The 17,062-nt window shown below is 34.7% G+C and overlaps 1 protein-coding gene across 1 annotated transcript in view; it reads right to left on the bottom strand.

Moving 5' to 3' along the window:
• mmd (disintegrin and metalloproteinase domain-containing protein mind-meld) overlaps window positions 1–17,062 on the bottom strand; it is a 1,174,763-nt gene that overhangs the window by 152,002 nt on the left and 1,005,699 nt on the right. Inside the window, exons 9-13 of the mRNA XM_069819516.1 lie at window positions 14,781–14,953; window positions 11,290–11,459; window positions 7,586–7,749; window positions 2,398–2,565; window positions 1,552–1,747 (exon numbers count right to left, since the gene is read on the bottom strand). Of these exons, the coding sequence (XP_069675617.1) occupies window positions 1,552–1,747; window positions 2,398–2,565; window positions 7,586–7,749; window positions 11,290–11,459; window positions 14,781–14,953 (871 nt within the window). The remainder of the gene's footprint in view (window positions 1–1,551; window positions 1,748–2,397; window positions 2,566–7,585; window positions 7,750–11,289; window positions 11,460–14,780; window positions 14,954–17,062) is intronic.

The raw sequence follows: 17,062 nt of genomic DNA on the forward strand, positions 1-17,062 counted from the left end.
AAACCTCTTGACTTTGAAGAAGATCAACACGCATTGTCTGCGCTATATCTGAAATCAGGGAAATGCCTGGCGTCTTTGAAAGGGTACGACAAAGTACGACACATCGATGCAATGCTTTTCTGGAAGTCAATGGATGTGTGTTCGAGCACTTATTGTAGTGATAATCAGGCTTCGGCCTAGGAACACAGAGTAAGTAAAGTCGCGACGCTGTTATTCCCGGCGTGACTCCTCCTCTTTGCTTACGTCTTAGGAGGTGAAGGCTCTATAAAGTCTAGGTATCGTTCGCCATTTTTGTTCTTTCGTTGCCGGGCTACCAGACGAGGAATCTATTTGCCACACCGTTAAACATTATCATATCGTAGCTCCTATGATAATAAATCAAACGCATTGTAATTCAGCAAATAATTAAGCGGCAAATAACGTCCTCGTGTACTTTCTGCGAACGCCAACGAAAGAGCCAAAATGGCGGGCGATTATATTAAGTACTTATCCAGCCTTAGGAAATGTATACCATCTTCATCAGCGAATCACAAGACGCACACGTTTAAATGTAGCCGACCTGCAACGTGATTGGCTACCGGAAATTAGAGCGACGGGACTGTAGTATAAGGTTTAGAGAACATATAGTATATATGACGTCATGACCCGTGTGGGATGACTGCAACAGCACAGATGGGTCCGTAATGTGCATTACCTTGTGTGTATTGCTGCTTTGCTGCGTTACGTGTAACAGGCTTCGGCGTAGGGACACCTGATTGAAGGTTACAACTCACGTTAATACTTTAATGGTAGACATTTATTGTCTACACTAGGAATGTACTGTATAACTTATACTGCATCTGTACAGGATAAAATATATTTTGTGCTGTACTATGACGGACTGTTTACATGTTAAGACACGAAGAAACGACGCGCTCCATCTCCCAGTCCACTCGATCAAGACAACACTATCGTCCGTGCGTTCTGAACTTCATGCGTTTCTGTGCCTGGTGATGATATAGTAAAGCAATGGCTCCAACCTTCTAATTTAATATTGGTGAATGTTTTTCCTTTACATTCGGTTTATTTTGTTTGTGTTTTTCTGTATGTTTGAGTCAATAAATTGTGCCTGTAACATTAATGATTTGTTTATTCACTTTTCACGTAACTAATTACTTCGATCCCTTCCTGTACGATCGAACCATGTAGTGACATAAACCCCTCTTTCTCTAAAAGTGTCACAGCCCATGGGTTCTTTAACAAAAACTGTTTGAAATAAGGTTAGCTATCCGATCCCAAAGTTTGTCGGTCTAATTTAGAAACACCCTATATGTAGGATGACCTTATATCTGTAAAGAATCATTAAATTATAAAGCTTTCATTTTCCACCAACTACCTTCATACTCAGGTGTTTGAAACTGTGAGAACAGAAATATTTCTGCTTGTTGAAAAGATCTCTTGTTTTCGTCAGTTTTTATCATTGTATTTCCGTAACGTAAGTGATTATTTAATGTTTTTATCGTCAAAGTAATAAGATGAGAAAATAGTTTTGGAAATAGAGATCACACTTACCATATCCCCAGATTTGTTCACACTGAATATTGAGTGTGGGACAGACACCGTTGAAACAGTAACCAGTGTTCGTTCCACAAGGGTTTCCATTCTTTTTATGAATATCCATTGGACATTGGCCATTTTCTCCTGAACAGTGCTCTGGTAAATCACACTCGTTTGCTGCATCCCTGCATACCACCCCTCGAGCACGTAACTGAAATGCATGTACAGTAGAAAATCATATTAAAGTTATACAAAGTAGGCTTACTGTACCATTAGCTGAGTGGCTTTCCATGCCGGAAATTCAAGTTCAAACCTCGACAAGTCAAAATGGAACATACTATAAAAGGAGTAATCAATAAGTATCCGGACTGTCCTGGATGTGGGCAACACACAAGACACAGGAAACGGAAAAGTTATCTAGAACAAAGGAAGCGCCTGGAATCTGTACTAAATGCATCGCTTGAAAGGCAGAGAATAAGACTAGTCATAAGGCATATATGGAGAGATTCCAGGAAAAATCGCAATAGGTACTTGACATGTTTGCACAAAATCACGTGTAGAGCTCAGTTCTTAAAGACAATCTGACTCTGTTTGATAGACTAACTCAACAGGCATGTAAGCAATGATCTTCAGTGACAAGCGCATGAATGTTTAAAGGTACAATAAATACAAGTGCAGTTCGAAAATATACTGATTGCACCTTGTATGTGGGGTCATGAAATGATCATCTTTCAAAAAGAGGGCGTTGTGGAATTCACAGCTACAACGTCAGTGCTTTCAGCTACACTTTGTTCAGAAAAGTGCCGTGTAAGGTCATGCGGCATGACCTTACACGGCATGACTCATGCCTATTATACATACCCTGCAGTTGTTACAACATGGTCCAGATGCACATTCAGCCTCCGTGGTCAGCTTGCAAGTGATGGGGTCACAACAAGGATCCAACTCATGGCATTCATCAATAGTGCCACAGTCGCAGTCCTCTCCTTCCTCAACAATGCTGTTTCCACACGTTCGCCGCACTACCAACTATATCAATTTAAAATTGGAAATAGTATGGTTTCAGGCAAGAATTGATCAAATATATGCATTTTATGGCAATTACACATAAAATAATAATAATAATAATAATAATAATAATAATAATAATAATAATAATAATAATGATGATAATAATCTTCATTACTCCTTCAAGGCCTAGTGATCTGTTACGGTCTCCTTTCATCTTTCATCCTTCATACCCAAAGATCTTTTCCCTCGAGGTATGTACCTGAGGTTCTGTCTAGTCTAGGCAATCTGGTACAGTCCATCCTGTGCAAGTGATGGGGTCACAACCATGCCACAACAACAACAACAACAACAACAACAACAACAACAACAACAATAATAATAATAATAATAATAATAATAATAATAATAATAATAATAATAATAATAATAATAATTCAACCAGGAAATTATTCCCGGTCGGGTTGAATTTCATGGTTGAAGTTTTTCAGGGTTTTTCCTCAACCGTAAGGCAAATGCCAGGAAATTCGGGCCACAACATCCCTGAAAATCACCGGCCTCATTCATCGCCGAAATCATATTCATAACAAATCAGTCATACATATACAGTCGCCATCTAGTTCACAACAATAGAACCTGTCTCAACAATAGCACACAGGCCTTCGGATTTCAACCAAAGATTAACTCGCGATATGACCAAAGATGTTAAAGCGAGTATAAATAACAGCGAGGAAAAAAAAAAAAATAAAAAAAATAATAATAATCATAATCATAATCATCATCAGTCATTCAAGGCCTAGTGGCCTGTTACGGTATCCTTTCATCTTTTTAAGGGCCGACCCAAAGATCTTTTCCCTCGAGGTATGTACCTGAGGTTCTGTCTATTCTAGGCAATCTGGAACGGTCCATCCTGTGCAAGTGATGGGGTCACAACCATGCCACAACAACAACAACAACAACAAAAACAACAACAACAATAATAATAATAATAATAATAACAATAATAATAATAATCATCATCATCATCGTCATAATCATAATCATCATCAGTCATTCAAGGCCTAGTGGCCTGTTACGGTCTCCTTTCATCTTTTTAAGGGCCGACCCAAATATCTTTTCCTCGAGGTATGTACCTGAGGTTCTGCCTAGTCTAGACAATCTGGAACAGTCTATCCTGTGCAAGTGATGGGGTCACAACAACCATGCCACAACAACAACAACAACAGCAATAAATAATAATAATAATAATAATAATAATAATAATAATAATAATAATAATAATAATAATAATAATAGCTACGTTTTCATGGAGTATTGAAACGATTTATTTGAATACCTTCACCGTATTGAAACTTCCACGAAAACGGAGATGCAAAACGATCTGAGTCTCAAGATTGATATACCTAAAAAGTGGGATCGAATCGTACTCTATACGGACTGAGTTCAATACGCTAAGCTCGTGAACGATCGTCATTTGTTTGATGTATCAGCTGTTTTACCAACAGCGAGCGCAATTGTGTATGTTGGAAAGGTGTGTTGTAACACAATATTTTGTATCTTCCTCAAAGCTAATATTACCATTCTTAATTAATGGCCAGAATATTAAGTTCTCATGCGCCTCATTAAAAAAACGCAACATTGTCTATAGCTAAGGCCTACAGAGTAACCAACATGCTACGACATGTTAACCAACATAACTACTTTCGAAACTTCTTCTTCCGTATTCAAATCATTTTCAATATGTATCGAAAATTGTTTGAAAACAGGGATCTGGAGGATCATATTCAGTACGGTAAATGTATTGTATTGTATTTATTAACATTTCATGGTATTCATACATTGCTTAGAGCTAGAATATGGAACAAGTCAAAACATTTAATATTATTATAAAATCTTAATTTATAGTCACAGTTTAGATGAAATATATACAGACGAGATTTACAAAATAGTCTACTCGTACAACACAGAGTTTTAGTATCAATTTCATGAAGTGTTATTGAATGTCATGAATTCACCTACAGAATAGAAGGCGTGAGAAATTAGGTACTTCTTTAATTTGGTCCTGAATAATTTTATGTTTTGAGTTTCATTTTTTATATCGATAGGGAGGCTATTAAAAAGTTTTACTGCCATATAACGCACTCCTTTTTGATAACACGATAGACTTGCCGATGGAGTATGAAAGTCATTTTTTGACGTGTATTTATGCTATGAACTGTTGAATTAGTTACAAAGTTTTCACGATTACATACGAGGAAGATTATTAATGAAAAGATATACTGACAAGCCATGGGCATTATTTGTAGTTTTTTGAAAGTAGTCCTACACGGAGGCCTATTAATGTATTAATGTATTCAAATAGATTTGAATACTGCATAAAACGTAGTAATTGATATAATAATAATAATAATAATAATAATAATAATAATAATAATAATAATAATAATAATAATAATAATAATAATAATAATTTTTATTATAATTGTATAATAATACAATGCAGTAATTATCCTGGAGAAAATAGCGCTGAGATGGTTACGGTGATTTTTGAAGATTTTTTATTGGGTTATTTTACGGCGCTGTATCAATATCTAGGTTATTTAGCGTCTGAATGGAATGAAGGAGATAATGCCGGTGAAATGAGTCCGGGGTCCAGCACCTAAAGTTACTCAGCATTTGCTCGTATTGGGTTGAGAGAAAACCCCGGAAAAAAACCTGAAACAGGTAACTTGCCCCGACCGGGATTCTAACCCGGGCCACGTGGTTTCGCGGCTAGACGCGCTGACCGTTACTCCACAGGTGTGGACTTTTGGAAGTAAAATGGTTGAATTTGTAAGGGATTTGAAAAGTTAAGGATTTTATACGGAAATATTTGAAGAAAAGGAAATTGTTCGGAAATGTAGTAAATTACGTATGTAATGGAAGTGCAAGCGTTGTTGTTTCTAGTAAAGGAAAGGAACGTAGGAACATAAAACACACGATACGACGTAATGCGAATAACGCAACACTTTTATTAATGCAATAACCACTGAAAAATAGTGAAGTACAACAAATAATAATGAAATAAACACACAATTTCCGTAATGTATTCGTTTCTACGTCCACCATTATTCTAGCGCGACCGGCACGAAGGCCATGCAACACGCGGCAAACCGCGTCAAGCACGCTCGGTAGCCCAGTTGAATATCTCTGCAGGAATGGTCGTTTTAGCGTTACATTGCGTGCTATTATTCTGTGTTAGTGAAGTGTTTCGTTTGGATTTAGGAGTGCTATTTTATTGCTGTTTCTTGCAAACTGTCTTTTTAACTTTTCGCAATCAGTCTTTTTCAGATAATCCCATACCACGAAAATCCTTCGCTCTAAAGTAAATTTCTGTGGTTCCATGTGAGCAAGCTAATCTAAACACGTCACTAACACAATCAGAAGAATAATATACAATCTAATGTCAACACAACGAGTTCAAAATCTAAACACTTCACTAATACAATCAGAAGAATAATACGTAATCTAATGTCAACACAACCACTCCTAAATTTAAACACTTCACTAATACAATCAGAAGAATAACACGCAATCTAACGTCAACACAACCACTTCAGAATCTAGACACTTCACTAATAATCAGAAGAATAACATACAATATAACGTCAACACAACCACTCCTGAAACTAAACATTTCACTAAAACTGCTAAATATAAATATTTCACTAACACAATCAGAAGAATAACACGCAATTTAATGTCAACACAACCACTCCTAAATTTAAACACTTCACTTCACTAAATCTAAACATTTCACTAACACAATAAGAAGAATAACGCACAATTTAATGTCAACACAACCACTCCTAAATTTAAACACTTCACTTCACTAAATCTAAACATTTCACTAACACAATAAGAAGAATAACGCACAATTTAATGTCAACACAACCACTCCTAAATTTAAACACTTCACTTCACTAAATCTAAACATTTCACTAACACAATAAGAAGAATAACGCACAATTTAATGTCAACACAACCACTCCTAAATTTAAACACTTCACTTCACTAAATCTAAACATTTCACTAACACAATAAGAAGAATAACGCACAATTTAATGTCAACACAACCACTCCTAAATTTAAACACTTCACTTCACTAAATCTAAACATTTCACTAACACAATAAGAAGAATAACGCACAATTTAATGTCAACACAACCACTCCTAAATTTAAACACTTCACTTCACTAAATCTAAACATTTCACTAACACAATAAGAAGAATAACGCACAATTTAATGTCAACACAACCACTCCTAAGTTTAAACACTTCACTTCACTAAATCTAAACATTTCACTACATAATAAGAAGAATAACACGCAATTTAATGTCAACACAACCACTTCTAAATCTAAACACTTCACTAACACTCCTAAATCTAAACATTTCACTAACACAATCAGAAGAATAACACGCAATTTAATGTCAACACAACCACTTCTAAATCTAAACACTTCACTAACACTCCTAAATCTAAACATTTCACTAACACAATCAGAAGAATAACACGCAATTTAATGTCAACACAATCACTCCTAAATTTGAACATTTCACTAACACTCCTAAATCTAAACATTTCACTAACACAATCAGAAGAATAACACGCAATTTAATGTCAACACAATCACTCCTAAATTTGAACATTTCACTAACATTCCTAAATCTAAACATTTCACTAACACAATCAGAAGAATAACACGCCATCTAACGTCAACACATTCACTCCTACAGAGAGACTGAACTTAACAGCCGAGCGTGTGGGAGACGGTTTGCAGCGTGATGCATTGTCTTCGTGCCGGTCGCGCGCCGCCTTGTCGACCTACATTATGTAAGCGAACGCTCTGTATAATATTATATACATGTACTTCAATATTTTCTTTTGCGCTGAATGAAATGACACATATTCGTGGACTTCAGAGTCAGGAGGGTAAAACAAATTTATAACTTATAACGGTAACACATTTCTACTAAGTTAAAAGGTAACATTTATTACCTCATTGGGTTTGTTGAGGAGACAGATCCCGTGTCCTATCCTCAAGGCATCTATGTAATCAGAACGACTGCACTCGGAGAATTTGTAAGGCTGAACGTTCTCCAGGCCAACGATGGACTGCGCCATGATACAACCATGCCAGTCTCTGCAGAAACATTCTTCTCCTGTTTAGAAGAAACAGAGTTATTGTCATAAATATCTCACTTTGGAAATTCTTCATATTTCTTAACTTATCAAAATTACAACAATAGAATTTAATTTTTAATTTTTATTTAATTAAGCAATACGTAAGTTCAGATAAGAAGCAGTTCATGATACATACACAGAGTGCTACTAATTTACTTTATTTGCTCGCGGAATAAATACCATCACAATAATGTACGCATCACAATTTTTGACGGTAATATATAGGGGGAAAAATCCCGCATAATGTACGCATCGCATTTTAAATTGCTACCTGTGGCAATATACAATCGTAATGTTGGATGCACTTCTCATGTTTAAATTTTTAAAACAAAGAGTTAATTTATTACGACTGGTTCTTTTCAAAATACAAAATGGATTGCGGTAGGTTCTGGTTTGCTTTTTTGTATTCAATTATAAGTTATATTGTGTTACATTTTTTAAATTCATTTCATATGTTGCCCCTTTACATTATTACTGATCATAAGGGTTCAATATATCGATGCTCTCGAAGTCGTACACTCGATAATTTTTAATATTACTTAACTGTCAGTTGTCGAAACCAGCTGCAAATATCCCGTGGAATGCCAGGTAGTAATGATATTTTTCCTAAAATGTTTTCCTCGCATATAACAAGCACCTTGAGTTTTTATTTAAAAATTATGGGAAAAGTGCGTCTATTACGCGAATAAATGTGTTAGGTACTGTTCATTGGCGGTAAACGATTAGTTTGCACACGTGCATGAACAACGCTATTCTATGCGAAATATGTTACTGTGGTAGCGGCTAAGTCCATCATGTTGGCGTTTAAACATTGTTTAAATATAAAATTGTATATAAAGGTAGGGACAACAGTAACCGAAATACTGAAAATATTAACAAGTGTTTTATTAAGAACCTATGAGCCATTGTGCAATGTTAAGTGGTACAAACATTTCGCGAAATTTCCATAGGTTTCGTTCGCATATGTTACTTAGTACCTTTATTGCGAGCTTCCGTTTACGCCAGGCGCTACCTCTGGATAACTGTGAGTTATATACAGTATTTAAAAGTTAGGGTAATACTTCCATATGATTATTTTATTATTTATACTAAATTAACACGGTATACGTAATTTTATAGTAAAACTATCAAAGTTTTAAGTTATAAGTTTCGGAAAACGTATTATTTCTGTTGTCATAGAAGACATTGTCGAAAAATGACAACCACACAACATAAATTGTTTTTCGTTCTGCAGCTTGCAGCAACAAATTCAGTAACACTGGTACAGAGGCTGTTTCGTAGAAATTTTAAAATTAACTATCATATCATTGGATGATATGGCTGATATGGCCTATGGTCCTTGGCCTCCCAGGTCACCAGACTTGATACCATGTGACTTCTTTCTATGGGTGCAGTTTATGTGCCCTATAGTACTGATGTATACCGTGTAACAAGGGGTTTTCACATTGAATGTTTATAACGTGCCAATAAAAAACTTTGAGTTTCTTAAACAAATTATATACACCGAGTTATTGTACAGGGACATCACTTTATTTTTACTTGCATTTTTATTGTACCTGCTTTTCTGAATGTACTTGACTCTCACCCCTTTCACTAATGTCCTTGCTAACGTCAGCCACACAAACTTACGGCCGCTGTTGCTAGCAGTGAAATAACCAGTACAGAGTACAGTGTGTTTCAGAAATATGTTGCATTTTCTATAGAAGAAAGAACTTATAATATTATTGAACTTTATTTTCACACAGGTATGGTGTGCTAAGTCCACACGGATAAATTCAATTATGCTACACAAATGAAGATTAGAGTTACCGAAAGTACGGTACCCTTCAATATGGTACGGTACTTAACAGCATTAATAAATTTAAACAAGAGTTTTGTTTTACTGTTTGTAGTTATGAAGGACGATGGTGGAAACTGGAATTAAAATATAAACGAATGTGAACAACAGTTTTTTTCACGCTTTTCTTATTATATCATTATGGAATATTTTCGTAGAAATGTCATTAATCTGACAGGTAAATTTAGAGCAATAGGGTGTACAGAAAGGAAGAAAAGTGTAAGATAACCAACAAAGGTGACAGAAGATGCTGTAGAAGATGCTAGAGAAAGGATGCAGCGAAGTCCTAATAAGTCGGTCAAGAAGTTAGCTGTAGAAATTGGGGTTTCTTACGGAAGTGCTCACAAAATTCTTAGGAGTAAATTAGGTTGGTAATATACTGAATAAAGTAGACATTACATAATGAATATAACTGCCTGAAGAGTTGACTTTGTGAAAAAAATATATATTGTTACTACTCTACTGTTTTTTGAAAAATACCGTAAAAGTAATGATCAAACTGAAAATCGTAATAGACCTACTGTATTTTCCTGTAACATAAATGGTTACACTACTTTTCTCTCCTCCTATACCTAGTAAAATGATTCGTTTACATATTGCACTAGTAAGACCAAACTCCTGTAATGGAAGGAGGGTAATAGTGTTTCCGAGTATAGTCAGGTTAATGTTAAAAATGTTGGTAAAAATAAAGTGATGTCCCTGTATAATTAGTGCTTACTTAATAATATGGGTAATCATATGAATATGTTAACATAATTTTAAAATAGGCTGTATTTACGTATCATAAAAGACTTTTTAAAATAAGAAATCATTAAAGAAGGTGTTTAAAGTGACAAATATAAATATAACATTTGATAACACAAATCAATGCATAAAATGAAAATTCTTATAAGATTTTTCGCCGAAACTTCAAATCTGTAATTTTTCAGAATTTCTTGAAAAGTTAACTTCAGCCAAATGTTTGAAAATGAAAATTTGTTACTTAAAAATTGGATTTGTAGTATTATTTACTTTATTTTATTTTATATTGAATTATTTGGATTATTTGCATGTAAAGAAATGTTTATATATTTCTGTTCTTTATTAAGTCTGAGATTTTTGATAACCCTGGTTGTAAAGAAAATAAAAGTTCTATCGGGGAGAAAGGAATTCAGATACAAATACATTATTGATATATTATTTCACTTTTATAGAAGATTAAGTTTTAATAAAAAAAATATCAATAGACTTGGGTATTCATTTGGTGTTCATATCATTGTTGACAGCATTGACACAGACCTCAATTTCTTGACTACGACTTTCGCTATGAGATATACCGATTGAATGTCCTCCACGTTCTCCTGACATCACGCCAACATATTTATTTTTGGGATTAAATCAAGGATATCGTTTATTCCGCTAAATTTCGAAAATTTCAAGATCTTTCGTATTTATACTGTGGATGCTGCCAGTAAGATTTAAAATAATAAAAAAAAAAAACTTTCAATCCCACAATTTTAAGTTTAAAGAAACAGTAACAATGAAACATGAAGGAAGAATCATGTAAGATAGTTACGGTACAATAAATAAAATTGTTTTCGTAACGTATAGAATTTTAAAATTTGAAGTATCGGTATCTTTGACTCCTACTATTATTACGATCTATTTATTCAGTTAATGGTCGAAAAATCTAAATACTCACTTCCGTCATCATGTCCCATGCCAATGTTGTGACCAATCATATGGGCCATGGTTCCAGCTAGAAGATGTGGTTCATAAGTGTTGATATCGACACTGATTCCCACAGATTTGGCAGTGCAAACAGTCTCTGGAACAGCCATGCCAGACTCTCCGCCCTGGAATGTCTCACCACTAGAGAAACAAACAAATTATTTTAGTCATTTGATATTTATATTCATAATAAAATTACCGTTATAAAATATCTTCAACTCTATAAATATAGGCCTATGAACAGTATGTCTGAAGTTAGAAATTAAATTAAAATATGATTTAAAAATATATCATCCCAGATAAATTATTTAATTTTACGTTTCTCAATTTATGTGTAGGTACTTCATTTTATTTTGAAATAAAAAAGAGTAAAAAGAATAATTCTAATGTAAAATTCGATGGAGTTTAGAATGCAGAAACTAACTCATTTTAAGCTGTAATAAATAATCATTACATGAATGTCATACTCAATAGAAAGTACAATCCTCTTGTTAATAATTAACAAATTAGTTGTTCTTGAAGCATATTTACGCTGTTTTCATCATTATAGCATAGGTCCTGTACCCGGGGTTCAATTTTGAATGGGAGCTTCCGGTATTTGTTTTTACATTCCAGACGTCATAGGTTTGTTTACACTGCTTTGTAATGTACACACCATTTGCTTTTTGAATATGACAAAATGGAAGTCACGCGAGAGAAGCAGAACGCAGAATCTGTTTTGTACGCAGTATACAGTATCAGATACTTACAAAAGGCTGCAGAGAGCATATGATGAACTTAACCTACACTGTGCTACAGTCTTCAGGTGGTTCAAAGATGATCAGTCTTTTTACTGTTAAACGAGCCGTTGAAAATACATGTTATAGTGGATATTGACGTCAATAGGCCGTAGTGATAGGTAATAAAGATAGCCGTACAATGATACACCTTCTTCTTCTTCTTCTTCTCCTCCTCCTCCTTCTTCTTCTTCTTCTTCTTCTTCTTCTTCTTCTTCTTCTTCTTCTGCTCCGGTACAATAGCCTGATCAAGTCAATACTATCTTTAATCTTGCTTTCCAAACTGTCATATCAGCTGCTGCTCTCTTCAAATTTCTATTTCCAATCATTACAGCCATACTCAGTCACAGTGAAATCATTGGAATATCTATGTTACTGTAGCTGGTCCACAATTATCTACAATTACCAGCATATTACTCGTGTCTGTGCCCGATGTATGTCACGTCTATTGAATCCTCAGAATAATGCTGTAGGGATGGACACCTATAATGAGATAATATACCTTTCTGCTCACGACGAAGATGATTTTATGCTATCAGTTATACCGATCGAATCATAACTGCATCAATACGACTCATAAGTAGGGATCGAGGTAATTCTCAGGTAAATGTTCTTAATTTCTTAGGTAGATATTATGTTAACAATTCTTGAGTAAGGAAGAAAAATTCTTGAGGAAAGTTATTTACTTATAGCTGACTTAACTATAAATTAACTTAACCTATACCAATTTTCATTATTGCATATTCAAAATAGAAAAGAAAAATACAAGAAAGATATAACTGAAGTTAAGTAAAATGAACTTACATATTTGTTCTCATAACTGTATACTGACAGCAACTCCAAATTCACGTTGAGATTCGTTCAATGTTCTGTTAAAACACACGACAATTTTGAAAATAAATGTTTATGACTCACGTTAGACACTGGAACCCACAACGCTCTCAAAGTACCATCTACGAAAGATGGATGGTCTTCACACATTTCCTTAAGGGCATTCTCTTCTAAAGTTTTAGGATTGTTGTGAAATGTGTATGGTGATAAAATTTTAAACTACTTCAATCTGTGATTTCTGTTGTAAGTGCAAAATAAAAAATGCACATTATATTTTTCAAGAACTCATAATAAGCACACATTTGATTTAAAGATAGTCTAATAAACTAAACTCAAAATTCAAATTACGAAAATTTCACGAAAATTCGCAAGTAGAAGTAAAAAATCGTGGATGAAAGATGATTAAAATAGTAGCGAGTGACTCTTGAACAAAAATGTTAAAAAGCGTTGTTAAACAAGTTAATTAATTTTTAAAATGTTAATTATTTTTCCCCAGTTTTGCGAGTCGCGAAATTTCCGGGAAATCGCCATATTTTCAAAAATATTAATATTGTTATTCCATAGAAAAGGTACCGTATCCTTATCTTCTTTGAATTTAAGAGAATGTTGTACTGAAATTCAGGACTCCTGAACAATATTACTATAGCAGTGTTCCATCTGTAAGTTCTGCAAATTCTCAAGGAACAAAAAAAAAAATAATAATAATAATAATAGGCCTATGTAATAACATTTTTACAGGAATAAGTGCCATTTTATCATAAGGACGCTAGACTTCATATGAAAAATATTATGATGGAATATATGGCCACAAACAATATATTCTACAGGCTATACCACAACCGTCTTACAGTCCTGATCGGGCTCCGTGCGTCTTTTTCTAATACATTACTATACTAATGTATGTATGTATTTATTTACACTGCAAGTGGGCAAGCACCCGGTGGCAGTGGTATATACAATATTAACAATACACGAGTCGAGGCAACGAGTTCATCTATTTATGAATTGGGAAGAAGTTAGCAAGAGTTGTGAGACAGTTCTAAGTACATACATAAAAATAACTTATATAATGTGTTTGAGAACTGGAAGAAATATTGTAGTAAATGCGTTTTAGGGAGTGGAGAATAGTTTGAAAAAAGTTATACATCCAATGATCCAGAATAATAAAGTAGTGTAGAAAAAATCAAGATACCATCAAATCGAGATGTCTAAAAAAAATCTCTGCCTTCATTGCGCACTCCTCGATGTTTGATCCTTAACTGCAACTGCTTTGAAAAGAAAGTCTTAGACAGTAGAAGAGAAAGCTTTTTGCCTTGCTACTAATGGCTCCTCTAGACGTATTGACATCATAGCGTATTCCCAGACTACCAAGAAAGGTTATATAGGCCTAAGTGATCCTACCATAAGGATTGAAACGGGGAGTAGCCAGCCGGAGGATGTCAATCAAGAAAAGATCAACATTTACCTGCGAACAGTTGATTACTTCAAAGCAAAATACCAGCTTGAAGACAGTGAGGTGATGATCTTCTTATTTTGGAGCTCGTGGTGTGATTCCCAAGTTCTTTGAAAGCTTCAGGAAGACTTTTGAACTATCACAGACACTTATTACTGACATCATAACTTCAGTTTTGAAACGCTTTGCCAAATTCTGAGTCATCATATTCACTTGTTTAATTTCTTTTTCTTCACTTTATAATTCATATACGTTTATTTTAATTTTATGTCAACAAATTTATGTAAACATTTAATATTGTAAAATTCATGTAGGAGAGCATACTGAGTCCTTCTGGGCTACCTCCAATGGGAGGCAGTTAACAATTTAAAATTTTAGTTATTATCGATAAAGTGAACTCACGTGAGCAATTGTGTTGTATCTTTGTCCACCTTGAACAGTTTTCTGGAAGTGTAATCGTTAAAGTTGAGCAAAGCGCGGCTGATATCTTGACTTTTATCGATGGGAGCTTGGTTTGTACCTTGCCACGTCTCGATGTACACCACCGAAACGCGTGTATTGAGGGTTCGGAAATACTGAAACATTCAACAATAACAATAAAAATTACAAACAGTTTTTAGAATTTGAAATTACTACGAATCATAAAGTAACCTCAGATCTAAGCATTCGTTATTTCCCAGTCTTATACTAATGTAGTGATTTGCAATTCATCCAATACGCGTTTAATGATATACCCTACCAATTGTAAGAGATAATCAGATAATTACAAAAAAAAGAAAATTGACATGAGAGTGAAAGAAATCCCGATGACTGCATGAAACATATACAGGGTGTTTCCAAGGTGGTGTTACAAACTTTCAGGGGTGATGGCGAAGGGCTCATGTATCAATTTGAGATAAGGAACCATGGTCCCGAAATGATTGAGTCGAAAGTTATAAGCAAAAATAGTTATGTGAAAATGGAATTGTAATTTGGCACCGCGTGCCCTCCTTCCCTTAACCTTTGGAACAGTCGTGGAAAGATGGTATGGGCCGGATGTCTCCTACGTGGGTACTTAGCCCGATACAATCTGTGAGCTTATCTACTGTTCCCATTGGCTCATCCGTATTCGAAAATCAGGTCTGCATATTCCGCTCTCGTGTACTACTCCATTTCACTAGGACTGATCGACTGGACACTGCAACTTGTACACATACACTGCTGTCTACAGACGTGCACATCAGGACCGATCATGTCCGTTACACATTACGCTATCTGCATTGCTTTAGTGTAGCTTCCTGTCCCGATCCCTCAGACAGCGCACTGAATGGAATACTGGAAGTAGACAACGTAAACAACGTCAGATGAATACAGTATGTGTAAGATGTACAGATAAATACACATAAATAAGGTGTACAGAGGAATAAAATTATTTCATTTCCACACAACTATTTTTGCTTGTCACTTTCGACTCGGTGATTTCCCGACCAGGGATCCTTATCTCAAATTGATACATGTGCCCTTCGCCATCATCCCTGAAAGTTGTAACACCACCTCGGAAACACCCTGTATATTCGAGTGAAAGTAATATACCGTATTTACTCGCTTATTAGACGCCTTCGCATATAAGACACATGTAAAATAAAAGGCTCTAGGTTCTGAATTCCTGCCTAAGCTTATGCACAGTTGTTATTTAGTCAACTGTCTGAAGAAAGGTTTCTACCTCATAGGTGACACCAATAAAACACTCAGGAGGCAACTAAGCCGGGAGATAATGGGGTAGGGTAGCCTGTTCCTTTCCCCCTCCATTGCTTAGATCACTGACTAGTAATATTACACTAATCAGATTTCAGATGATTATAAACAATATTGTTCTTCCTCTGACACATGTAGGTGTCATGGAAAAATTCCATCCTCTTCTAAAACCATCCTCTGTCCCGTTGTATCGTCACTCCTCCAATTATCTCCGCGCTGACAAGAAGGAACAGTATCTCTCTGTTTGTTTAATTTCAAACTACCTAACGTACTCTCTGTACCGTTAGTTCTTACATTGTCACAGCAGACAGAGAGAGAAATTATCTTTCTTCTTCTACCGATGGTATCGATTTTCGCATACCATACTTCCGAAGTCAATCAGTTCAGGTATGAATGTAAAAATGAGCAATAAGCGATATTCTGTGTCATTTAAATTGCATATGATTGACTTGACGGAGAAAATGTATTGTCATTTTAAAACTAATTTCTATATTTAGGCCTACTGTTATCTATCTTTAAAAACTTTATTTCCTTTCTGTTTCTTTATATATGAGAATATAAGACTTTTCATAGTTTTACATTAAAAAAAGAGAAATAAGCGTCTAATATGCGAGTAAATATGGTAATACAATATGTACTTTCTTTAATACTCTAATGTATTTTATTCGATATTCATGTATATAGTAATAATGAATTATTGACAATAGGAAGAAAGGAGGAATTATCAATTAAAAGGTACACTATGATAATCGCGTCTTCCATGGGCTATTGGGACTCATCTTAAGGTGATATCAGAGGCCCTATGTTACAAATGGTAAATTAATCATTTTGAAATACTTTTATGTCAAAAAGTATTATTGTTATCTCTATGAAAATTATACTGCTGATTATTTATTATCTTCAAAGTGATGAGCTCTTGCTTAGAAAGTACACCTTTGTGAAAATAATAA

Source organism: Periplaneta americana, chromosome 1 (assembly GCF_040183065.1).
Source record: "Periplaneta americana isolate PAMFEO1 chromosome 1, P.americana_PAMFEO1_priV1, whole genome shotgun sequence".
NCBI classification, from domain to species: domain Eukaryota; kingdom Metazoa; phylum Arthropoda; class Insecta; order Blattodea; family Blattidae; genus Periplaneta; species Periplaneta americana.